General features: G+C 41.2%; 1 protein-coding gene across 7 annotated transcripts in view; it reads left to right on the top strand.

Annotated features, from left to right (window-relative positions):
• The first annotated feature begins 14,440 nt into the window (after positions 1-14,440).
• Positions 14,441-26,960, top strand: part of atp2b2 (ATPase plasma membrane Ca2+ transporting 2) — a 67,348-nt gene continuing 54,828 nt past the window's right edge. For all 7 annotated transcript variants that reach the window (XM_041945912.1, XM_041945894.1, XM_041945920.1 and 4 more), the window contains exon 1: positions 14,441-14,639. In XM_041945912.1, the coding sequence (XP_041801846.1) occupies positions 14,441-14,639 (199 nt within the window). The remainder of the gene's footprint in view (positions 14,640-26,960) is intronic.

The raw sequence follows: 26,960 nt of genomic DNA on the forward strand, positions 1-26,960 counted from the left end.
GTTTTCTGCTGGACTAAAATGGCTACTGGTGAGTCTTTTGTAAGCCCTCTCTTTTGTTCTGTTAACACTTAGATAGACGTGCTCTACTGCGTGCATACTGCAGCCAATGTTACACCATTTCAGTTCCTCCTTATCCCCCTGTAGACAGCTGAATTCAAAGCTAGTCTATCTTTCTAGGCCTTATGCCTGTTGTCCTATTTTTCAGTGAAACCTGGAACACCAGTATCAGGCCTTTCATTCCCGTGCCTGAACCAATGGTTTTCCTTACAAAACAATTCCACAAATGCATCACCAGAGGCAGATGTTTTGTGTGATTGTTGCAGAAGTTAGTCCTGCATGCTCGATCCCACAGATTGTTTACAGATACCAATCCCTCACATGCACATGTCAACCCCCACCCAGTATAGGATCCTTACCGACTCCAACTGTCCTCCTGTAGGAAGACTCGGGCATTATATAATGAACCGCTTGCAGGCAAAGAGGCAGGCAGGAGGCAAAGCACAAGTTCAAAGCAAGAACAGGCAGACAGGCAGGGTTGTGTATAGAAATGCAAGTAGGGAAAGTGGTAGAAATTAAAACATATGTAAAGTAGTTGCAGACAGACAAGAGTGGGACACAAACAGATCATTGAGAAAAAATAACACAAAAGCGTCAAGTAAGAATGATGAAAAATGTCTTGCTGATTTAGTGGCCATCCGCCTGGGATGAGTGATGTTGTTAACAAAGCAGACATTGTAAATGTTATCTGATTTGTTAGCCCAATTCTAGCGACATTTTGCTTATTATGACGTGTTTAGGATGTTTAGGATCAGACTGAGCCTACAATAGTTTGGAATGGTGGCAGGCAGTTGGCACAAATTAACTCGTTATTTGGAGGATTAAAGGACCAGTGTGTAGGATTTAGAGGTATCTATTCTAAGAAATGGAATATTATGTTCACAGTTGCGTTTTCATTTACGTATAGTCGAATCGTGTTTTCGTTATCTTTGTCTATCCTATGTCTACAGAGGAAGCAGGTCCCCTTCCACAGAGTCCACCACGTTGCACTGTCATGTTCCTACAGTATCCCAGAACGACAAACCACACACTGACTCTAGAGAGGGCCTTTTGCTTGCTTCATGTTTGGACCGGCCACCGTAGGGGAGGGGAGTTTCAGTTGGTTGCAGTCTGCAGCTTCACAGCTAGAGGCCACTAAATCCTAAACACTAGTCCTTTAATATCTTTATTTACTTGCTCTCCAGTTCATCTGAAAGCATCAATGTTATTTCAAACATTTCATTTTTACAACTTGATGCAGGGCAAGTCCTAAAGTCTTAGTATAATGATACTTAAGATTTCAAATCTAAAAGGAGACTGGCTGGGAACAGTCAAGGAGAGTGACTGTGTGAAAAACAAAACAGAGCAGACATGTTTCACTTCCATGTTTGTTGTTGTTGTTGTTGTTGTAGCTGCAACACAAAAGTGTGTTTTTCTGAAATTTGGGAGATGATCCTCACCTTGTAATCAAATGTATCCCCAACACATCAAAATTATCTGTAAGTGTTGCTGTGTTTGCTTATGTTTTGCACTGAAAAAATTGTAAGCGCCTGTTCAAAAGTGTAAAATTAGAAGCACGTCACCCAATCTTTCCAGTCAACTTAACTTGGGTACTCTGTTTCATTGTTTCACGCTAAAAATAAATATGCTACTGAATTCTATTTCTTAAAAATGATAAAGCAATCAACAGCCTTACTGTTTCACCTATCCATGTAGTTGCACAAGAAGAAGTAAGAAGCTGCATCATCCTTGTTGATCCCCGGGTGTTTTCTAGACACAGATTATGCAGCTTGTCATGCTGAACAGAGTGCTTCCTTGAAAAGGTTTACAAATCTAGGAACAGATGAGTAATCTGAGGTCAGGATCCTGGCCCACAGGGAAGCAAATGGAAGAAGACGGAGGGCTCAAACTCATTTCATTTTAACAACAGGGTTTTGTTTTTGTTGACACAGACAATTGCTCCAACTAATTAGCGTACATCATAAGCAGTCTTGCTATACCTATTTGTAAGCGAATAAATGCTCTCGACACCGGAAATATCATCACCATCATTACAATAAGTGATGCTCAGGCACTTGACATCGGACTGTGGTCTGAAAACACGTGTTCTGTTTTGTTTTGCATGCAAATGTCTGGGCTGGTGCATGCCAGTACTCTCATGTATGACTATGCTATGACTGTGCAGATTTATTTTTCTGTGACATTTACAGAGGTGAGTGTTGTTGCAGTCCTCCCCTCTCCTTTCATGAGAACATACTGTTGATAACCTCTTATGAAATGCCATTTTTATCAGCTGGTAACAAGATTGAAACAAAACTGACTTGGTTTTGACATAAACCAATTTTCATGTAAACCCCAGTGTACATGCTATGCTTCTCCTGGACTTTAGTGGCATTACTGATAAAGAAATACAGGATTTCAGTCTGTGTCTATGCACATGCTCACATGAGTATTCAGAGTCTCAGGTATACTATTACTGTCACGGATTTAACCCAAAACATCTACATTAAATTCACAGTCTCTGCCTCATTACACACAAGCTTTAAGCATTCAACCTTGGGAATGATGATGACTCAGTGTGTTTTGCAGGACCTTTCTTGGTTAGAAACCCTCTTAAGCAAGTGTCAGACTGAGTGCCTTACTATTCTGTGAAACATATTACATGTGGACTGCACCATGTGTCACACTGTGTGTGGATTAGTAAAATCCCCATGAGCACATTTGTCATCCACTTGTTTGATTCTGTGAATGGTGGTGAAACAGATTTAAAGAGACTCATTCTAGGTTCGACTAAGTTCAAGTGGGTCAGGTTATGATACAGAGGCTGGATGGGAGCATGAAACATGAGGGGCATCAAAGTTATAGTCATTACAAAGGGCACATTTCATGACAATCTATCAAATAGTCGTTAAAATAAATCGAGGTTTAAGCAGTGAACCATGCTTTCACCATGCCTTTTTAGCAGCTAGTGTGGCTAAAAAACATACAGTTCTCCAACTTTATGTATTTTGATATGTGTCATATCGCATTGTTTTCTGTAAGAGTAGAGAGCATGGCGTCCCATCCATTAAGTTTTCTTTGAACTAAAGTTAAAAAACTTGCTTATTTCCCTGAAACTGTCACATGCTTGGCTCTGAGCCATGAATGCTGAACTGCACTGTTTGGTCTGGTGTCATTTTACTGTTTGAAGCCTTGGCTCTAGTTACAGAAGTTACAGGAAAGAGTTCACCTATAGCAGGGTGATACCATACCACACTGACTACCCAGAACTGGATCTGAGTGAGATCAATATTAATGATAGACTTTCTGAAAAGATACTCTTGAGCCTGCAGTTTCTGATACCAGCTTTAATTCCTCCTTTTTTCCAAAAATCAGGTTGAAATGAATTTGAAATAACACGCAGTTCACATCAGATCCACCCCCTACCACCAAATAATGCTGTTGAAAACATCAAATTTACATTACATCCGTCTAACATCACATTTTTCAGGCAATTAAATGTTATTAACTTTTTTTTAACACAGGTATAAATACATAATAATGACAATAATAATAGTATATTTTATTTGTTCCTTCAAATTTTACATGGTATATCATGATATCCTGAAACCATTGTCCCTGCATATCTTTGCATTTTTCTTGCATTTAAATCTTGCATCTTATTGGTCATGATATTTTTATGACTTTCTGGCAAGGAGGCTGCTAAAACTGAGTGTGCCAAATAGTAGGCTGTCAGATGAGGTTATACACTTGGTGTTGCTTGTCGTCCCCCGCTGCCTTACTTGGGTGACAAGCTTGCAGGTGAATCTGCAAATTTTGTTGTTGTTGGAGAGTAAGGCAGCTGCTTTGTGCAAAGTCCTCCATTTTCATAGCAAACAACCTAACATCACTAGCTTCGTTTACTGGTAGGTCAACAGGGCATGCAATAGGTCAAACTGATCACAAGCCAAACTACTTCCAGTGGTCTGTTGCACTTGTAGACTGTAAATTTTGAATTCGAACAGGCCATTACTGCTCAAATATTAATCTTTTTCCCATGTTTAAACGAATGTTTAATGTGTAAATTTCAAATGAAAAGTGACAGCCCCACCTTTCTCACTGTTAATCATTTATTCTATCACCATACACTAGCCTCTGTTAATTAGAGAGGAAAATTAGAAAATTAGAAAAATACTACAGAATATCATTCCACTCCCCTGATTTCCTGTACCAGATGATTGAAGGCCCGATGCCATGCTCAGGTGGAACTGGTCTGGGAGTCTAGTTTGATTGGAGAATTCACCAGCAGATAGCAAAACTGCTACTCATTTACAGGATTTCCTCTTAAAGCACCTGAGTATCTTCAGCACTTTTAAACTAATGGTACACTACTATTCATTATTCAATCATTGTGACAATATTTGGTTTAGCTGGTTTTTCAATAATAATGACTTTCATGCTACATTTGTGTGCTGTCTTTCAGTATTCATGGTATAAAATGTAAGTATTTATTTGGTTACAGTTGTTATGTGCATCAACATTGCTGCTCCAGGCAGGATTACACTCTACATCTCCATATCTCCCTCCACAGCCTGACAGTGTGGCTTATGCTGTATAATGCCATTAGCTCATTAGGTATATCCAGGACATGGCATTCAGGTGGCCATGAATACAGCACAGCTCCTTCCAAGAGAAATAAGGACAAAGCCAACAAGTAATTTATTTGTTGCAAATTATCAGAGAACAAAGCAATGTTAATGAAAAGATGTTCCATTAAAAGAAGAAGAGAGAGGGTGGGAGCGAGCAGGCAGGTGGATATAAAGCAGTGGACCAAGGCGAGAGGAAAGGTGACATCTGTACACCAGCCAGAATCGGCATGTACACTGCAGGGGCATAAAAGCAAAGGAGGCTGGTGGAAGTAAGGAGGAGAGCGAAGGAGAGATGAGTCGCTCGCAGAGGCACAACTTAACGTATTGAGGCACTGCTTGTCCTCTTTAGGATGAGATATTTCATAGATGTAAAAGACTGGTTCCATTAGGGCTTCTCTATTTAGACTAAAGGCGTATATCGCTCAGTGCCTGGTCCTCCATCCTCTAACCCAGTCATCTCACAGCTACAGCATATCATCACCAGCTCTCACTTTCTCGCTTCTCAGTCTCACTCTGCAGTGACACACAGCAACCCCTGCAGCTATCGGGGTTGCCTGGCTTTTCTTCAAACCCCCTCACCATTTATAAGCCGACATAGGCTAAGCACACACATACACTTGGACGTACTTGTCTCTTTCTCTCTCTTTCTCACTCTGTCTCTCTCGCCTTCTCTCTGACTCATCCCCCTCTCTCTCTCCTTTATTCCTCTCCGCTTTATCTTCTCTTCAGCCTGATATGAGTTGGAGCTGCAGTCCTTTTTGAGCTCCTGCATTCGTTTCCAAAATAACCTTTTTCTTCTTTAGACTCTGTCTGCTGCGCTTAGTTAGCATGACAGCTGCTTTCAGCCCAATTACAGAGCACTGATGGTGGCTGAAAGGAGGCTCTCCATGTGGTTGTTATATAACAATTCACCTCAGAGACGATGTCAGTTGACGCGCCTTTGGATAATGCAGTGCAGTATTGCAATGCAGCTGCTATCTAATGTGAGTCTGCGTGTGTTTGGGGATTCCCTGAGTACATCCAACTGCTTCTGCTGCTTGGCTGATTTATTATTTTATGTCACAATTTTCTTTTAACTTAGACAAATTAAGTACATGAATGGTCCATTGCAGAAACAGTCTGTATAGTGCAGGTTATACCTAACATATGTTTACACAGAAAGAGAGTTTATTGACTTAATTTAACTTTGTACGGTGTACTGAAACATATATGTGCTTGAACCACTGTCGTTAGATCGTGCACAAAGTACACCTTCATTTTTGTGATCTCTGCCTTCCAAATTGTGACACCAAGAAACAATCAGCAAACATACACAAGCTGCAAGTCACCTTCTTTGTGTACTTTGTAACATACACGGACTTGATACAAATGTATCAGAACATTCACAATCTGATACAGTCCCATCCAGAAGTAGTGCTGTAAATGCTACCTTTGTGAAGCCATCATTGAAAAAAGGATTTGATCGGTGCTTTTGAACATGTTGTGAAATAATTCTCTTCCTGTCGTGATACAAACCCATGAACATTTGTAAACCTGTCATCTGAAATTATAATGTGATATTGACAGAGGTGCAGGTGTGCAGAGCAGCAGTGAAGTGTCCTGCACTATTTTTTGTCACAGGCAGGGGGGGCTGTATGCCAGTACCGGTGCTGGTGCAGTGGGCACAGCTCATGCCTCGGCTCTGCCTCACTTTGCTCAAGGACATTTCGAGGCAGACACGGAGAATGCGCATAGCTTCACTGTGGAGGACAGAAAGCTACCCACTGCTTGTCAGACCAGGAACTTTTCATCAAAGAGAAAGCAGCAATTATTCTAGAGTACCGTTTCATCATTAACACTTGTTCTTTATAATCACAGAGCAGAACAGAGAGACCCAGCAGATGAATCACTGGGCACAATACATAGAGGAATTCAAATTTAAGGTAAAATTGATGCCAAGAGAAAGACACATTATTATATTGCTCATAATGTGTGAATATGAACAAGTCCTGTCTCAAGCTGCATAGAGGGACTGTGATGATGATGTCATAAACATAATTACATAAAGCTGCCTGATGGGAGGATTTTGCTTAACAACATGATAAAACATAACCTCAAAAGTGAACCTTAGGTTGAATGGCTTAAAGTCATAACATTTGAAAATATTGATAAGACAGGACGACATCTTTTAGTCATGCATTAGTTGAGTGTACTGTATATACTTACGTTTTTAGAAATTATTGACTGAGGCTGCCAGTGTGATGCACTTAAAAGAAAACAGTGCCCCCGCAACAACACTAATAGAATAAGTACTGCAGGGTTGCTCTGTTGCTGCAGCACATTTGATTTATATTTATATTGTGCATTAACTCTAAAATGTGCCATTCAAATGAACATTGCAATCACTTTAAGTCAAAAATGTTAATAGATGGTTAAATAACTAAACAAGAAAGATGAAAAATGCATTTGTTACCACAAAAATACTACCTCTAGGTCACAATCATTGTACAACATATTTGCCCCAAGTTCTTGGCTGTATGGCGACTGGCCATTGTTCGACCGCCCATTATTCTGAAACCCCAGTCGTCAGAAAAATGTCCCATTGGACCGGGAGCCCATTTGTCCGACAGCCTGTTAACCCACAAACAAAAGCCTGCTGCACCGAAGGCCTGCTGTTGTGAAATGACATTCTCCTTGGTCCTTCATATTGTTGCTGTATTTGTTGGTGCAGCAAAAGACCAAGCCAGGTGATCAGGTAACCTGCATCCTCATGGTAAGAATAGTCTCGTGACCTTTGTTGTATAATCAAATGACTTGGTAACAATAATCAGCATGTGGTAAAAGTTTGGATAGGTTAACTTTGGCAATAGGCTCCAAAACTTCTTGGTTATGTTTAGGAAAAATTCAGGCTTTACATTTGTTACGTCAGTTAACTTATGCAGGTAAATTGGTGACACCACAGTGTGTATTTTCAGAGCCTAATGGGTGTTTGTTTTTGGGATAACGGGCTGTCAGATAAATGGGCTTTCAGTCCAACGGAACATTTTTCGGACTGTTGGGGTTTCGGAATAATGGGCCGTCGGAAAAATGGCATGACACGGGCTGTAGAGACAGCTGTTCGGTGATGCTGCGTTGGCTTTATGTAAATCAACCTTTTTGTTGATCCCTCTGTGTTTTTTCAGTAGTTTTGTCATACGGCAAACACTGTACAGTATGGTGGTCATATGGTCTTAGCATCTGGTCGTGGAGCTTCACATTTTAATGTGGATGGATCCCATATGGTGTTGAAGTTCATAAAGTCTAATTAAGTGTTCTCGCACTTCGGATAAAAAAAGCTGTTAATTATTGCAAAATCTACACTTTCTTCTTGAGTGTTTGATCATACAGTATGTTACTCATTACTCACTGTCAAGCCATGGGTAGCATGCCAACAATTATGCAGATAGACTGACAAGTAGGCAGGGAGGTAGACAGAAGAACAGCACAGCAGGGAAGTGTTTTAGTCAGCTACAGATAGACGGTTAAGCAGGATGACAACATCGAGACTGATGGGACGGTATACAGACAGACAGGTACAGAGACTAGAATGAGAGTGATGGTGATGGAAATATAGGAGATAGAAGGTATTTTGAGAGGTGCTTACAAAATCATGAAAAGACCCATATCCCCAACACTTGAGAAAAAGACATTTGCTCACCCTTTGAAGTTTAAATTATTTAACAGTGAGGAAGAACCATTTTAACACACTGCCTTCATAACGGTTTTATCTATGAGTGCATACAAAAAACCAACAATAGCTCCACTTACAGCTGCCCTCCTTTTCCAAGGAAAGAAGAAATCAATTCTTTGTGTACATTTATGCATGTTAGTGTGCCTGTCTGTGTGCACGTGTGTTTGCATTTCATAAAAACCAGAGCATTGTTTCCTTTGAAGTTACTCAGCTCAGGCTTCAGCAGTGCACTTCACCTCTATCTTACCCTTTCCCCAGCTCTTTCTTAGCTTCCCCCTGCTTTCGTCTCCGCCATCATCCATCTTTCAACTTTTGTCTTTTGCTATCTACATTCCCCCTCTCCCCCATCCTCTTTCTTTTCTAATTTTCCTCCCACATCTCCATCTCTCCCACTCCTGCGCATGTCATCGTAATTTAAAGATAGGCAGCGGCACGTCAGCAGAATATAACACCGCCGCCGCTGCTGCCAGTCACTTACATCACCAACATGATAATGTGAAGCTGGAAACACAGCGCCTTCCATAGTCTGTAGTGAACAGATGTTGTGGAGGGAGCTGTATCGACATTCTGCGTTAAATTAGTCATGAAATGTTGCATTTCTATCATTTTTTTTTCTTCGAACCAGAAAATATTGTAAAGGCTGAAACAGTGATATGCAGAGATGGTTATGAATTACATAGTGTAGCTGGCTGATGTTTCTGCTTTCCCTGATAGACTTGTGTGAAATTCATTTATGTCTTGAAGCCTGTATTACATTATAAACTATAGAGGGTAGACAGAATTAACCTTTCTGTGTTTAGAGTAATGGAAATCGATACTCAAGGTGGTGCCTTGGCATCTAATTATGTGTTTATTTAATTTTGTCTTTTTTACGATTGTTGGCAATATTGGTTTGCAAGTATGCTGACGATCTCTCTCTGTGCCTCTGTGCCATGCCAGCTCAAGTATTCAACAGCCTCAACCGTCAAGGCAGTGGGTTTTCAAACCAGTACGTGCAGGACCCAGAGCCCTGCTGGTTTCCATTTTGCCCAGTTATCTGACCGATTAAGTGATTAGCTGCAAAGGACAAGCTAGCGTGATGTAAAACCAGCATTACTCAGCACAGGTGTACCATTGTAACTAGTGATGGAGGCGGTGTTCCTCTGATGTAGTTTCTCTCCTCAACCAGACGCTTGATTAACCATTCAGGTGTACAAATACACACACACACACACATAATAATTTCCTGGGAGAGCATTTGTTTGCTTTCATTTGACAGTTTTGGAGGATCTGGCCGGCACAGATGTCTGCCTTGGCACGCAAAGAGTACCGCCAACATTGATTGGACCTGATCAGCAGGAAAGGGGGACAGAATAAAAGGTTGGAGAAAAAACAGAGAGGAAGATGCAGTCCTTCCCCGTGCTGTCCTTTTTTTTTTTTTTGTTTATTAAATAGAGAAACTAACTGAACTGAAATATGTAATGTCTTATTTAGCATATCATTATTATATTAATCTGTAGAAAAATTAACATTTGCCTTGCTTACCTTAATCCAGTTGCTGAAGACGTACTCAGATCGTTTACTTAAGTAAAATTAACATTACCATAGTGTAGAAACACACTGTTAGAAGTAAAAGTCCTGCGTTCAGAATTTGACTGAAGTGTCAAAATATATACAAATATACTCATTATATAGTAAATATAGTAAATATACTCAGTACTCATAATGTAGAATGGCCCATTTTCAGAATCATGTATGCTGTATCTTTGCATTATGGACAACTATGGATGCATTAACTTGGAAGCATTTAATGTTGCAGCCGGTAAAGGTGGGGCCAATTGTAACTACATTGTGGAGTGGAGCAGTAAAAGTATAAAGCAGCATTAAATGGAATTGCTCAAAGTAGAATTACCTCACAATTGTACTTAAATATAGTACTTGCATAAATGTACTTGGTGGTCCACCACTGCCTCAATCTGCTTTACATAAGTGTTTAGCAGGTTTGTTGGTTGCACTTGTTCAGGTGACTTTGCCAATGCTGTCTATGTTACTGCAATAAGGGTTGGAGCGCATTAGCAGCCAGGACTGGCTCCTGTGGAGTTACAGATGTGTATTCACATGTTGGCAGGGTCTCTCACCACCCTGCTGTGACAAGGTCGGTACCCCGCTGTTCCCGGGCTCACAGTTGTGTCTGGTGCTAGTCCCATCTGAATCATCACGCTTGATATTTGCAACGGGACATCATTGCTGATTGCTGTGTCAGTGAGCTCAATTTAAGCAGCTCGCGCCACCACCACCAAAAATCTGAGTGTTTATCAGCTGCCAAGTGAATGTTCTGTTTATTCCCATTGTTTTTTCCAAAGCAATGTATCTTCGAGGTAGGGTCCTATGTTCTATGAAATCCTATTTTATTTTTTCCACATTTCGCTTTATTTTTTCACAAATTCTGTTTTCCGCTTAAATTTTTCTGAATTCTGTTTTTTCATGATTGAACCGCATTTTGTCATCAGAAAGAATGTCTAATCTTGTGGTGGGTGAATAGAATTTCAACAATTCAATAAGACAGTATTTAAAATTTCATGAATATCAATGAATTTGACGTAACACAACATTGCTGCATTGTCTATCATTTGGATCTTCTGCAGGATGGCCTCCATATGCAGCTCAGACACACAGGGTGACGTGGTCTCACGGAGGCTACTCTCACAGGGCAGCGCTCCTCCATGATTACAGTGCTTGACCAGAAACAGATGTAGCTTTTTGATTTTTTCCAACAGAATATCAATGCGGTCTTCAAAAAACATAAGACTGGGTAGATCCATTATCTCTGCTCTACATATAGATTACAGTCACAGCAGCAGTCACAAGGGACATGCTTCAGCTAAACGTAAGCAATTCACAAGAATGTAGCTTTTTGCTCTATGCTAGTTTCACTTCTGATTTACTTGTTCCTATTCATACTAAACAAGATTATATTTTGTAGATTCAGTTATAGTGTATAAAGCAACCCTTTGGTGTGTTATGTAAAGCAAAGGTGAACCCTTCAAGGGCAGAATGTACATGAGGAGTCTTCACTTGCCACTTTTTTTGTTTTTTATTTTATTTTATTTTATTTTATTTTTTGCAGCTTTATACCTCCATTATGATTCCTTGGGGACCTCATAGAAGAATTCTTCAACAGTGTGAATTTCAGATGACAGAGTGCGTTAGTGTTAATTTACTGTAGCATTCAACTTGATGCAATACAGTGGCACTCAGGTCTCCCCCCTGAGTGGGTAGGTAGTGATGAAGGGCAGCTGTAAGCCAGAGGTTCACTTTGGGGGTCACTGATTTCATTGACTGAAAATGGATGTGCACAGGTAAAATATTGATGACAGATCAATAGTGTACTGTTTTGTGATATTAGGTGTTTTTGTATTTGTGTGGAGGTGGGTAGATTGTGAGGAAAACCACCATCAACAAATCTAATTGAAAGAGTAACAATGAGTTGATCCTATTAACAAGTTTTGTTTGTGTTGCTCATTCCTCTGTACCACCGACTTCTGTTGTTTTCCAAAGACGATTAAACACACAACGAGCCACACCATTTCACTGGGTGACACATGTGACTTTGTTACAATAAGCCTGAGCACTGTCGTTTACTTTGAGTCCTGGTGCTCAAAATACCCACCAGAGCACCAAATGTCTGTTCAACTGTTTGAGTAACCTGCTCTTAACCATAGTGCCCAACAGGTTTCTTGATCTTGAATGAACCCATCTCTTTTTGAATATATACAACTTCAGTAGGGGTGAATGTGCATGGGCCTGAATGCCACAGAGGGGTCCTGACGATAGCCGTGGACAGATGCAATGCGTTCTTGGGTTGTCCCTCTGTCCGTCCCATTCTTGTGAACGTGCCAGTTGTGAAATCTCAGGAACGCTTTGAGGGAATTTCATTAAATTTGGCACAAACATTCACTTGGACTCAAGGGTGAACAGGTTAGATTTTGATAGTCAAAGCTCACAGGTCACTCTAACCTCATAAAACACATTTTTGGCTATAACTCAAGAATTCATGCAGCAATTACGACAGAATTTTCCATAAATGTCTTATAGGATGAAATGATGAGGTAATGACATTTTATATCCGAAAGGTCAAAGGCTAACTTCACTGTGACATCATAATGTTCTGCAAAAACTATTTTCTGGAAATTATTCAACACACTCAGCAACAGAAGGAGAAATTGTGACCAAATTTCACCTGTGGTCAGATGCTGAATTGGTGGTACTAATCTTAGGGTCTAACTTGAAACTGTGACGATTGTAGAGATCTTCTGTGCTGTTTCTACATTTGTAGCTTCTTTGCAGCAACATCCATATTTGAGGCATTGTCTATTGTCCTGGCGACTAGTTTGTGTCCTATCAGAATTAGTTTTATTGGCCAAGCATGTGAACACACACACTGAATTTGACTCTGTTTTTAGTTTCTCTCGATGAACCTCCACGCTAATAGACATACAGCAATAGTTCACCAGAAGCTCATTGGTTTCGCTGATATTTAGCTTCAAGTGATTGTTGTTGCACAGTGTGATAACCCTTTCTGTCATTCCTCTGTACTCCTCTGTGAAAATAGTCTCTGTGAAGACAGCATGATTCTCACTGGAAATTATTCACTGGAATCATAAATATCAATATAGTGAGAACTTCTATTTTGCATATTACACATAATATCTTTTCTTCAGTTTCTTCCAAGTCATTTAATTCATCATTTAATGTATGTAATTATTTTTTTTTCTAAAACCAAATAATGTGGTGGCAATTTACTTTCAATTGATGTAAACTGGTCAGAGATTTCTTAACCCCGTAAATTGCAGTGTGGCACCTTAACAATGTAGACATGTCTTCTCTGAACTGAGCGTAGTCCTCAGGTGAGAGGGCGGGAGACATGGACCGAAATCATTGATGCTCGGCACTACAAGACAGCAGGCAGAGAGGAATGGATCAGTGGGATAAGGTGACTGCATAGGAGAGGTCACTTACTGTAGAATGAGAGAGAGCTAGTGGTGAGATAGCAGCAGCAGCAGCTCCACAGCTCAGCCCATCCTCCCCGTGACAGCGCAGCGTTACGTGCTGCCTCTCCGCTTTGTCGTCAGAGCAGCCCCAGCCTCCCGCCCGCGCACAACTCCTCTCTGCTCTGCAGCAGAAAGGAGCATCCTCTTCTCTTCGCCCTCCCTCTCTTTCGTATCCTCTCTCCCTCTCTCTCTTTCCCTCTGTCAGTCGGTGTGTCCTCAGAATGAGGTTAGCAGCAGCAGCAGTAGATAGAGACAGCAGAGCCACAGTTACTGCAGCAGCCAGGAGAGGCTGTCCTTCAGCCGTGCACCATCTACCACTGCATTCACCCCTGCCCTGAGAACGCAACGCTCATTCCTGTGCTCTTTTTCTCTGTCTCTCCCTCCTCCTCCCTCACCTTCTGTCCTCTTTGAATTCATCTCTCGGATTCGTCTCTCTCTCTCTCTCTCTCTCTCTCTCTCTCTCTCTCTCTTTTTCTCTCTCTGTAGCAGTGATGGGGAAGACCACCATGTAGAGACAGAGAGGCAGCGGAGGCAACAGCAGAATAGCAGCAATGGGAAGCCACACATGGAGCGGGTCTGGACTGCAGCCGTGGTGAGCCTGAGACCGACAGGACTTGTAACCACCATCATTGCCCTTCTCAGGACCTGACCACTGGGGCTGTCCAACGCTCACCTTGATGCTCCCCACTTGTGTTTCGTCATCCCCTCCTCTCCTTGTTCTCTGCTGCTTTTTCTCCTCTTCTGTTTCTTCTCTTTGACGGTTTTGGGTCGACTGATATCTGACAGTCTCTTCTAAAAGAGCGAAGCTCATCGATTTGTCCCTTCGGATTTTTCCCCCCTTTTTAATCTCTCTCTCTGCCTCCTTTACCTACAAGTGGCATTCTTTTTTCCCCCTTTTTGGGTTGTTGCTGCCTGCGTGATTCCTATTTTGGATTTTTTTTGGATGAGACTGAGCTCATCTTTCTGTTGTGCAAGTTTTTTGATTGACCTATAAGCAATAACAAACACTAATCTAACTGACTTGACAAGCTGACATCATGGGGGACATGTCCAACAGCGATTTTTATGCCAAGAACCAAAGAAACGAGGACAACCATGCAGCAGGCTTCGGCTGCTCGCTCATGGAGCTGCGCTCGCTCATGGAGCTGCGTGGCACAGAGGCGGTGGTCAAGCTCCAGGAGGACTACGGGGGCGTAGAGGGACTGTGCAAACGACTGAAAACCTCACCCACAGAAGGTGAGTCCACATGCTCAAATGTGTATGTGTTTGGATGTGAATGTGTGTGTACTGGTGTGTATCGCATGACGATCTCATGTTGAGGAATGTGCTCTGCCACTGTCTGTTGAGCCAATCATAAGACTGATGATGTATGGTAGATTTTGGTTGTATTTACTGTTGCATTGCATGCACAGCGCTTGTAATGCACCTGGAGAAATGCATACGCACAGCATCAGAACAGCAGACAGGAGGGAGTCCTGTTTGAAGAGACTAATGAAAATTCTTCTCAGCCAGCGAGTCTTAGACCTGTTTAGTATGCATAGAAATCTCTCTGGACAGTTTAGCCCCCCTATCACTCCCCCTTCTCCACACAAGCCCCCCACCCTCCCTTGTCATTCCCTTCTTCTCATCCTGTCAGCCAATCAGCCTTAGCTTTATTAAGGAGCGGGTCTCTGGGGCAACACGGTAGAGGTTTTGGCCACGTGGGATGTACTGTGGCTTCTGCAAATATGCACTGGGCATGAGTGGAATGAGAAAGCAAAAAACACAATAACAATAATAAATAACAGCTAAATAGGTGCAACACCGAACAATTGTCACAAACACTACATATATACCATTTCTGAAGTGCAAATACCAGATACTTTCTGTTTGTTTGTTTAGATGAAGGTTAGTTTTGCTATAAGACTTTTTTTCTTCATGTAGGGAATAAAAATGTGAGAATTTCATTCAAGCACAGCATGTGGTGCCAGAAAACCCCTTTTTATGCATTCTATCAGATACCTGTCTAGCTAGGTCGGTTAATCAAATATTTAACCAGGCATCTATTGTTAAAACAGCTCAGCCTTTACTTTATCTATAAATTACATAAACGTAGGATTTTGCATTTGCATTGCTACATCCCCAGCTACATTAAAGTGAGCATCCAAAAAACCAACCTCTCTAATGGCTTTATCTGTATATTGAATATTTATAACAGTGTTGAAATCATCCACCTGCCTTGATGTAGGGATCATTGATCAGTATTCACGCAGTGTCACCTGTGTGACATCAGAGGTAACCTGTAACCTTAGAGGCTGAAGATTGTGTTCCCTGGTCTTCTCATCCAGTAGCACCACTTCTAGGTCAGCTGGTGGTAAGACTTGCAGCCGGGCAGCACCAGAGTAAGATAGACAAATTCAGAGAATCACACAAGTCTCAGAGTTGAATTAAGACTGAATACAGAGCAAAACAAAATGGGATGGAATAGAATAAAAGCGCTGATGAACACTGAGTAAGATGTGGTGCTCGTCACCATATTTGCAGCATAAGTGCGAAACAATGCCTGCAGTGTTACAACGATACTGGAATGAAACCGAATTTCAACTAGCAATAAAATTATCATAACAGACATAAAATTTTAATTTCATTTCCCCATTCTCACGAGCATCTTGATTAGATGCACCAACATTACATTTCATCAGTTTGCTAAACACTAACCCAGGATCGCAGCCTGCAGACTTTCAATAAAACTAAAATTAAAGTAATTAAACGTGTGATATGTAAACAGGAATATTGTAATTATTAACATGCTTTCTGTTACTGGTAATCTGATTTGTTGAGCCTAACATTTCACCAGTGCCACTGTATGAGCAACACTTTTTCTGACACTAAGTGGAAAGCACATTTTACACTCTCTCATCTTACCTCAAAACATTAAAAAGACAAAAACAATAAAAAGTACATGAACGTTTGCCTTCTTTTCTTACAGGTTGAGTTATAATTGCATGATAGAACTTTAACATTGAAAATTGTCACATTAGAAGTGCATTAGTGCAAAAGTCGTATTTTGATTGACTTCCACTGTAACATTATTCTGGATCACAGTGCAAATTATACTTCCTCCTTGTTAATATGCCCAGTGGGTAAAATAGTAATCATAAAAAGACGAAAAGAAGCGAACAAAAGTTGCTCTGATGAGCAAATCAGAATGTATGTAAATGCAGTGCCCTAAGGCTGCAGTATTCAAAACACTACAATCTCACGTGTGTGTGTGTGTGCGTGTGTGTGCAATTAATTATTTGAGCATTTATTGGCTTTAAGAGAATGCACTCTGCAGTATTCTGGGTGAATCCGGTGCTTCCACGTCATAGTTTGTCAACATTATCAGTGGGTAAACCCATTTACCAAGTCCCTAGCTTATGGTTGAGATCTTGCCCCACTGCTAACAAGCAGGATGCTCCTCTTCTCTCATCCCTGGTTATAATTATTAATTGTTATAATTAATTATTTTCTCTCTCACTGGAACATTCACTAAGTAATGGTATCTGGTGCTATTCGCAAGTGATCCCCAGTGTTTCTATGTTTATGCTTGTGTGCTGTGTGGTTGCTCCAGAGAACATATGTTACCTCAGAAATATGATCATGGTAATTATCCTTGAAGGTATTCTGTATTGCTTACTGTCATCATGTGTGGTGTGTGTAATGTGTATGGGTCCCAGGGGCCTGCGCTTGATGGTAAGAGGCCCTGAGCACGGTTGACCTATTAGCCCCATATACTGTCGCCCATGCCTGCCCTTTCACATGATACCAACAGTTCATGAATGGCTATAGGCCATTATGCAGCATTAATGTATAATGGTTCTGTGACTATAGAAATGCAGTCAGTGAAGAGGTTGAGTTCATAACCGCATACACTGAGACACAGACAGCCGACTCCTTCTGCATTGTTACTACGTATGCCAGAGTATACAGCACTCAATGTATTTCCAAGTCGAGTAATTGGAGAACACATGAGAGATTTAGAACTGCTACAATAGCTCCTTCACATGATACACGTTAGCTATAAAGAAAACAGATTAACGTAATAGCTCTGTTTTGGGGAAACATCTCTGTTGTTAACAATCTAAACATTTCCAGAGCTAAAAGAAGCTTTAACATATTTTCATCAGGGATTGTGATTTTTATCAATTCTTGACAAAAACAAACAAAAAAGCAAAAATATGGAGGAAATATTACTTGAAATAAGCAAAATGATCAGGGTAATTCACCTCCCAAAATTATTTTTTAAAAAAAGTAAACCTTTTCTCATCTTAAAGAACCCACGGGTAGATGAAAAATGGTGTGTCCAGGCTAAAAACAAGTACATCTGTCTGCATACAAAGTAATTCTGACATCAGCGAAGCAGTTTTGTACCTGTTAGGTTCAAGTATTTATCCTCTGAGTGAGGCCAACCCCCAAAACCAATGATGGTATCACTCTATTGTGAGGCAAACAATCCCCCATTAAGGCGGGGTAGGGTGCAACCCTTGGGTGTCAACGACAGTAGACAGAGTCCAATTCTTGTCATTGGGAGGCTCCTTGAGCCATGTGTGTGGTCCTTGGTTTTGGGGTTTGGCCTCACTCAGAGGATAAATACTTGAACCTAACACCATTCCATTGGACTAGAGCTGTCCTATCTAGTCTGGTGCGCATGAACTGATGAAGCCTGCTCGGATGAGAGGCGAAACGTCTTCTAAGTAAAAACTGACGAGGTCCAGTTGCGAACGATTGAATGCCCTAAAGCTTACAATGACCTGGATGAATGAGAATATTCACAGGCATGTTTCTGAACTCAGTGAGAAGTTACAATATCTCATTAAGATAATTAAGGACAAAAAGCTTGAAACAAGTCAAACCCTCTAACATAAAAACTGCCTGGTTTTTACAGCGTGAGGGTTTCATGCCTCAAAGGAGGAAGAATTTTCTAAACCCATAGAGGAGGAATATAAAACATATATTGAGGTTAAAACATAAACGGGAAGTAAAATTCCTTTTTTCAAATCAAAATTGCATGAGATACCTGATGATGATGACGAGGATGAAATGAATGGTGATTCAGTGGTACACCTAATTCTGCAACATGCCTTGATCCTTGATTCTCTACTTCTTACCCTTCGGTTTTTTCAGCAACCTGCTTCCTTGTACTGTATACCTGTCCCCAGGATGTAGTTACCTATGTGTTGCCTTGTAGGTGACTGTGGGGTGAAGAAGCTAGCGTTTCCCTCAGGCAGCCAGCGGGTGAATGGCATGAGTCATTCAGGGGCCAGATGGGATGTCAGGCTACAGTTAAGTTTCTGAGTAGGGACGGCTGGAAGCTGCTCTGGGTATGGGAGAAAAGATGGCCGGTGGGTGCTCGCAGTCTAACTATTCTGGAGAGACTGTAGAAAGCTGCAGTACATGGGAAGGTCCTCCTGGGTCGGGGGGGTAAGGAATTGAGAGAGAGTGCTCAGGGCAGAGCCGTTCCTCAAGGGTCAGGAGGATGAAGAGGTGCTCAGGGCATCAATAGTCTTTGATGATGTCAGAAAGGGAGGGCAGGAGGGTGCTTATCGAGCTCATGTGGAAGAGGAGGAGTAAATATAGATACATGGGGAAACCACATTATAAACAAGCAGTCTTTCCAGTCACAAACCACTGTAAGCTCCTCATGCAATTTAGATATGACTGCACATTTGGATAAAGTAACATATCTTTAAAAAGGAAGCAGTGAACATTTTAAAATATGCATCACTACAAACTGACACTAAATTGTATGTAATACCAGTCAGCTCTGGCTAATATACATTGATCCAAAGCGAGAAGTCCACCAGAGCCCCTAAAAGATCTACCTCATAACATCTTTGGTCTTTTTTTTATAATTTCCACTTGCTATGTGGAGTATGACTTTACACACCAAGGTGATGGTATGAAGCGCTATCTCATGCATGCTGATGAGAGATAGCACTAAATACTAATTAATATCAGTAGGGCCTTTGAATAGGCAATGCGAATTCAATCTAAGAGTAAAATTCAGCAGTATCTAGGACTGAGCTATTTTGTTTTCAATGAAGATTTCCTCAATTTCATATCCTAACCCTTGCCCCTTTTCTGTTGAATATTTTTTAACAATATCTCCACATCTCATTACTGCCTCCGTCTTCTCTGCACCTCCCCTTGGCCTCCAGTTTCCCTGATCTGACTCCCACTGCACATACTGTACACACATTTTCACCACCACCTACAAATCTCCCTCGACATCACCTTCCCCCAACCTTAGAGACAGTTTAACACAAGTCCATACAAGAGCCTTACCGATATTATTACCACACCAAAACTATGCATATCTAGAATGTAACCTAATATAAAAATGTATATTTTAAATGTATATAATAATCTGTTTCCAGACTAAAATGGCAATGGTTCTCCATGTCTACAGGTAATTGTATTGATACTTCCACCTCCATCTGTCTCCCATCCACCATTTTCTCCTCTTCTTAACCCCACAGATTGTTAAATGGGAAGGATTATTTCAGGCTTGCATAGGAAGTCACATTAATTTTCTGCATAGTCAATGGCAGGTTATTCAGGCTTGGGCGTGCAGAAAAACTCATGCAGTTAAATGGTCAGTGCAAAAGATGTGTAACTGTGTTCAAAAATGTTTGGTCTGTGCACATACAAATGTATGAAGAGAGGTTAACTGTGACTCCCATGGTGCATTTTGCAAATGGGATGGACATTTTTGTAAAGGCTTTGTCGAAGCCAGGTAACGTTGTATTTTCGGTTCACTTTCACAGTTTGATGTTTCGTTCAAAATAGAAACAGCAAAGCATTTTGAATTTGCTACAGGTGTGATTCACGACTGACTGAGTTCGTCTGCGTAGCGATAGCAGCTTTGGTGTTTCAGTGTTTAGAAAGCAGAAGGAAACATGATTTCTCAGAAAAGTTGAAATAATTCAAACTAATGGCCATAAAGTGTTAAAATATTGCATATACAGATCAAATACTTCAAGATTTTAATCTAATTCATCTAATTCAGCTTCTTGCCAAAAGTTAGATGACAAGATTGATACAGAGTAAGTAAGAAATGGTTCAACAAATAAACCTTTGTTCCACTTCACAGCTCTATTATAGATGTACTCTCACTTAAACCACTTACCTACCTTTGTTTTGCCCAATGTCTCCTTCCTGTCCCCTCCAGACTTCCTCCTCATCAACCCTTCCACCTGCCCTTACTCTCTCCCTCTACGTCCCACTCCTCTGTCTCACCACACCTTACCTCTCCTCCTTTCTCTCCCCTCTGCTCCCATTTCTATTTCGGTGTGCTGGTCGGTCGCTGGCATCCCAGCGGGCCAGTGTACAGCATAGCCTAAATAGACCTGCTCCACATCTCTAACCTTCATCGTCTCTCTTTTACTCTCACTTCTTTTACTGAGTTAGTGACAATGTAACGGTGGTGCAAAAGTAGCACACCTTTTATGAACTTCTGTTTGTCCCTCAACTATTGAAAAATATATTACCATCAAGTGTAGACTTGATACAATACTTAACAATGAAGACGACAAATATAACACGACAGTTATTTTGGCATTAAACTGATGCACCTCGACCAACATAGGCTGCAGTGGGCTTTGACAAGCGTAAAAATAACGGCTTGCAGAAATGCCGGTGCCAATCAGTTGATTGAGGACAGTTGTGTTTATAGCAGATCCCTGAGGGGAATGCTCCTCCATTGCTTTTTGTGGCAGTAATGACAGGAGTGGATGGTCGCCAGATGATACATCAGACGCGCTGCCTGTATTGCTTATGGGAGGATGTTGTTGATGGTTCTTGTGTTAACAGTCCACTCACTGAGGTGAACACTTGACTTGTTTATCTAAATGTGATTTGATACCATACGCACACAGCGGACCCTGAATGCACACACAAACACACACACACGCACATCATAGTGTCTCACATACAGTATGACTATTGATTTGTAGCCTGTTATTTGGATGCTTGCATCTATTTTTCTTTAGTGACATTGCCTTGATGTCAAGGACACAGATGTAGTGACACGTGTGTGTGTGGTTGGCAGAATATATAGAAAGAGAACAAAAAGAAAAAATGGAGGTGTAGCAGGAGAAAGACAACATGGGATGAATGATGGATCTTGTTAGATGTATAAAGGTTAATAAACTAACAGGTAATTTTCTTACTTGTGTTTCTTTTCTAGTCTGCTGCTACCTTTTCTCTTTCTGATACAGCTGTCCATCTATTATCTACATATCATTGTAGTTTTCCTCTGTAATATCAAGACTTTGCTACTATTCCTCTTCTTATTCCTCCTACATATCTCAATCGCTATGTTCAGTACTGCTCCCATGACGAGGCCTTTATGAATTCTATACATAACTCAGGAAACTGGTTGCCCCACGCATCTGTCATCCGCCTCTTCCCACCTTCTCTCCATCTACTCCTCTTCTTCTTCTTCTACCCTATCTGTGACTGCAGAGTTTAGTTGAAACACCTCTGCTGCTCCTCCATTTCATCTTGTTTCTTTCTCATTTCCCTGCATTCTCACCCAGCTTCTGCCTGTTTCCCTTCTTATCTTTTTTTTTTCTCCCATGAAATAAAGTCCACATTTCAGTCTGGGTGCTGCTGCATTTCTTTACATTCCTCTTCTAATCTTCACCCTGTTGATCCTCCCTCCCCTCCCTTCTCCTCTCCTGTCATCTCCTCTCCTCCATTCTTCTCATCTGCTTGTCCCTCATCCCACCTCTCCTCCTTGCTCCCTTTTCTTTTCCTCCCTCCCTCCCTGATGATCATACTTATCGCGTCCTCCAGTCGCAGCACCACAAGCGCGTTCCCTTCTGACGCAGTCTATTTAATCTCTGTCCCACAAGGGATCTCTCCGTCTCTTTAAAAAAAGGACAATTTCTCCTGCTCTGCAACTCCTCTCCTCCTCCTCCTCCCTTCCTCCTCCTCTCCCTCTCTCTTCTCTGCCCTCCCCTCTCCTCTCCTCCCCTCCCGTAGTGGCTCTGTAAAAGGGATAGAAGAGGTAGAAAAAGAGAGAGAGTGAAATAGGAGGCAGTGAGGAAGAGAGAGGGAGATGGCTCTCGGAGGACAGATTATAAATGATACACAGCCATTTTGCTCCGTGAAGGAGCAAAACCACATCGTGGGCACTCACACACACACACACTCACACACACACACACACACACACACACACATACCACTACTCACACAGGTGTTCCTCTGCAGTGTAGTAGCAGTGACCTTGAGGCAAGCTTAAGCAGTGTTGTGGCACAGTGGTCAATCACTCTGCAGCAGCATTTTACATGCAATACTAAGAAGATTTAGTCGGGAAAGGAATGTGCTGAAGTCTCAAGGAGCCGTTCAGCTAATACATGTCTGTAAAGAAATTTAGCAATGGTCAGTTAATGTTTTATTGAAGCTTCTAGATCAGTAATAGGCACTAATCAAATGAAAATTTGACATTTTGAATTGCCAGAGTGTACACAAAAATGTAAAATAAGGATCTCTGGCTGACGTAGATCCTCTGCCAAAGGACCTTGCTTTATCTTTTTTTTCTTTATCTTTAAATCTGTAATCTGTAACACTAGATGACAAAGCATCTAGCGTTGTGTATGACTAGACAAACCTGCTCAGTATTTGATCTGTACGCTGTGTCTGTTTCATTGCAGTCAACCATAGAGGTGGATGTAGCATTCCAGTGCGTTGGTTAAAAAGCAATGCAGATTTTGGCATTAATTAGTCATAAAGAAGCAATGCCACAAACTGCAAACTTGATGTCTTACTGTAAAAAGCCCTCCACCCTTCATCAGTGACTTGCTAACAATTACAGCTGCAGAATTAATGTCTTGATGTAAAACAGGATGTTGCTCCAATCTGCAACCCAAAAGGTTTTTTTTTTTTTTTTTGCTGTTAAGCATTCACAAAAAATTAACCATTACTGAAGTTGTCAATGACAACTGGTTTAATGAACCATTTGTAGGCCTTACTACAAAGTGTGCCTTGTTGCAAAGCTGTGCCAATGTCTTAATAAAAAAAGATGGGCAGGTGTAGGGAGAAAATAATAATAATGGCTTGTGAACATTTCCGCTAGGACATGTTATGAAGTGCAATCACTTCTCGAATGCTTAGACTTTTAAATCAGGGTTTCATTGCTGTCTCTGGAGAAGTACACTGTGGGCTGGTTTCCCAGACAGGGATTGAACAAGGTCTAAAACAAAATGTATATCCATTAGATGTCCACTGCAATGCACCCCCAGTCTAGAACAAGCCTAATTTCTTTTTCAGAAATTGTCCTTCGGTGTACAAATGATTAGGAACCTGTACCACTTTTCATCAATAGCAGAGCATATTGGCTGAAAAGCCAGTATACCTATTGATTTCACTCATGACAAATATACGAGTTACAATGGGAGGGAGAATCAGATGAGCTAGAGAAGCATTTTTATGTGTTGACACAGTTTGCAGTGAAAAGAACAGCTGTCATTGTATTTTGTGTGCAGCACATTAAGTGTATTTATTTATTTTTCTGTCTTGTTTTAGAAGACATTGGTCAAAACAAAGCAAGTGAAAAAATTTGAGGGAGTGAAAACTCTCTTCTGTTAAATCATCTTGTCATAGAGACTGTCAGACAGATATGTAGACACGCACACATGCGTGCACACACACACACACAAACACACACACACGCAGATGCCGGACATGGCCGGCAGTGAAGTCAGCTGTCCCGAGAGATGCCTGACTGAATTAAGAGGACAGATGCCAAAAACCAGACTCTACTGGCCTGCTCCCATGGAGCCTGGTGCTGACTCACAACAGTATACAGTTTGTCTGCCTGTGTGAGTGGATACTATAGAGTACAGATTAGTATTCAGTAGAAATAACAAAAAATGTAAAAAATTTAATAATAATAAATGTGGTCATATGAGTATATTCCAGATATAAAACTGGCTGTAAAGAAAGCCAGTGCTGAAAAAAAAACAACTAACAATATTATGAAAGAATCCAGTATTCAGTTCGGCTGGTGGGTGAGGTTCCTGGAGGGTGTGGGCAGAGGGGCTGGGCCTTGGGCGGGGTTAGGGTTAGGCCTGGGTCTGCTGGAGTACTGTGTAGGCTGGCTATAGGCTAATGGGTTAAGAGTAAGGGCTGAGAGCAAGTGTAGCTATTTCACATCTGATCTCACATCTTACCTAATTATGATCTAATCTTGTTGTTATTGTCATTTTTTAAGCATGAGACAACACTGAATGACTGTCCAGTCTTTTTTTTTTTCCTGTCGGACTACATTGGCTTTGAAGTACTTTGTGATGTAAAGCATGTTATCAAGGCCTTGTTTTTCATACTTTGAATTTTAACCTATACGTTATAGCTGGTAGTCTTGTAATATGCAATGAGTGTACAGGTTGGGGTGTGGTGTCCTTGGATAAGTGAATCACTAAAAAATACAGTGCCAGACCATGACATCTCCAAATGCTTTTCTCTCCCAGGTTGCTGTCATACATCTAAATCCAGTTCTTGTCCTCTGAAATGTTCTGAATCTGAACTGGCTGCTGGAAGCCAGCAGTATGGATAACAAGTTGACAGGCGTGGTGATGCGTTTAGCTGAATATGCAGAGTCCCAGGCTATAACTGGCTTGTTTCTCTCCATGTCAGCTCTTTTCCTGAGTTGACCTCTCTCCTCTCTCTTCTCCCGCTGTGGGGCAAAACAAGGGTGGTACCACTGCTGCCAACACAGACAGACAGCATTTCCTTCTCAAGGGCACATATTCCACACAGTCTTGGACCGGATCCATCCTTGCCTTGCTCGAGGGTGCAAATCAGCTATCACTCAAATTTGAGTTTACACATACGGTAGAGGGAAATAATCCATAACATCCCAGCAGCAGCACAAAATGGGGGCAGGAACATGGATCCCTTCTTGCTTTATCTTAGAAATAAAACTTTAATATGTGTCCCTCCATGCTTTGCCCAGTGGCATAAAGGAAGCAGAAACTAAACCTGTTTAGTCTCAGAGTAATGGAGATACTGTCACAGAGATTTCCCAAGGGCACAAGATCAAATCACCAAAATCAGCATCTACACACCAACCACTTATTTTGTGTCAATTACATTTTTATCCTGTAATTCCATGTGCAACAGCAGGTTTGGATTTAACCCCTTAACGCTGATTGTCGCGAATTTGCATCATATCGCTTTAATCCACATTGCAGCCGAATCGTGCATGCATTCCTCCAATGACGGTTTGTGCATATTCAACACACACCTAGGAACCTTTTGCAAGCACCGGTTTCTCGTCGGACCGGCCAAAGTGAAAAGTGAAAACTGAGTTAACGTGTAACGCCTGTCGCTAATTTGCATCATACCTAAAATATGTGCTGCAGAAAAATTAACAAACTCCTCTTAATTTAGGATCAATTTGAAAGCAAAAACACAAAGAATTATTTTTTAATATAATTTTAAATAAATTCAGGTGTCAAGGGGTTAAATGACTTTTCATTCAGGAATGTTGTACATAACCTTAAATCAAACCGTCAGTGGTGGAAGAAGTAGTCAGATCCTTTAATTAAGAGCACCAGTACACTGCTGCTTTTCCCTGTTTTATATCATCATAAATATCTGCAAACATCTTTAGACTGTGGACTGCTGATCAACATCATGTCGGGCTCTGGGAACTTGTGAGGGACGTTTTTCTCTATTCTAATCTTTGCCAAATAATCTACTATTACAACTAGTGCTAGTATTGTAGTGTTTCTTTACAGCACATAAATATGACCCTGCCAACACCAAATGACGAGCCTTACATGAGCGGCATATGGAAAAATCAATTGTGCTGAATACCATGTAAGTGCATCTGTTTCATGTCAGGGATATTAAAGGAGATGCATCCATTTGTGCAGCAGATGGAACTTTTCAGACGGGTTTTCATGGGCTCAGTCGCATTCTGACTGAACCGTGATGCGACAGTGCAAGCACAGATCAATTCTCTTTCAACTTTGCACTGTAAAGTCCCTACAGTGTTAGTGTTTGGAAACTCCTGTAGCAAGAATAGGTGGAGTGTCTAAAAGCTTATACGTATATGCTTGTGAATCCATTGCACATATTTTTCATATTGATATACAAATATGTTTAAAAATTATATTGAATAATGCCTAATTACTGTTAGAATTATTAGTATATATTTAATTCAGTTGGCATTTGACCAACACAGTCAGCAGCACTTCTCTTGCTGTACCTCAAACAGTGTATTTTCCATGCAGTTCCAAGCAGCCAGATAATAAGGGGCACATTAGAGTGTGTAGATTTCCCTTACCTGTCATGACTATTTCATGACTCTCTCTGGTAGTTTGAATTTTAATAGCTGTCCCTATTGTGTCCGGAGCTTATCTGAGCCCCTGGGCGAAACCAGAGACTGACACCCAGATGGGAGACTGCAGATAGACCACTGTCACTCTCCCTTTCAGCCTCCTGGCCCTGGACACTCTCCCTTTTCACTCCCAAGGGGGGAGGGTTTGCTGATTTGTGTGAGTGTGCATCCACTGTGCAAAT

Source organism: Chelmon rostratus, chromosome 2 (assembly GCF_017976325.1).
Source record: "Chelmon rostratus isolate fCheRos1 chromosome 2, fCheRos1.pri, whole genome shotgun sequence".
Taxonomy (NCBI): domain Eukaryota; kingdom Metazoa; phylum Chordata; class Actinopteri; order Chaetodontiformes; family Chaetodontidae; genus Chelmon; species Chelmon rostratus.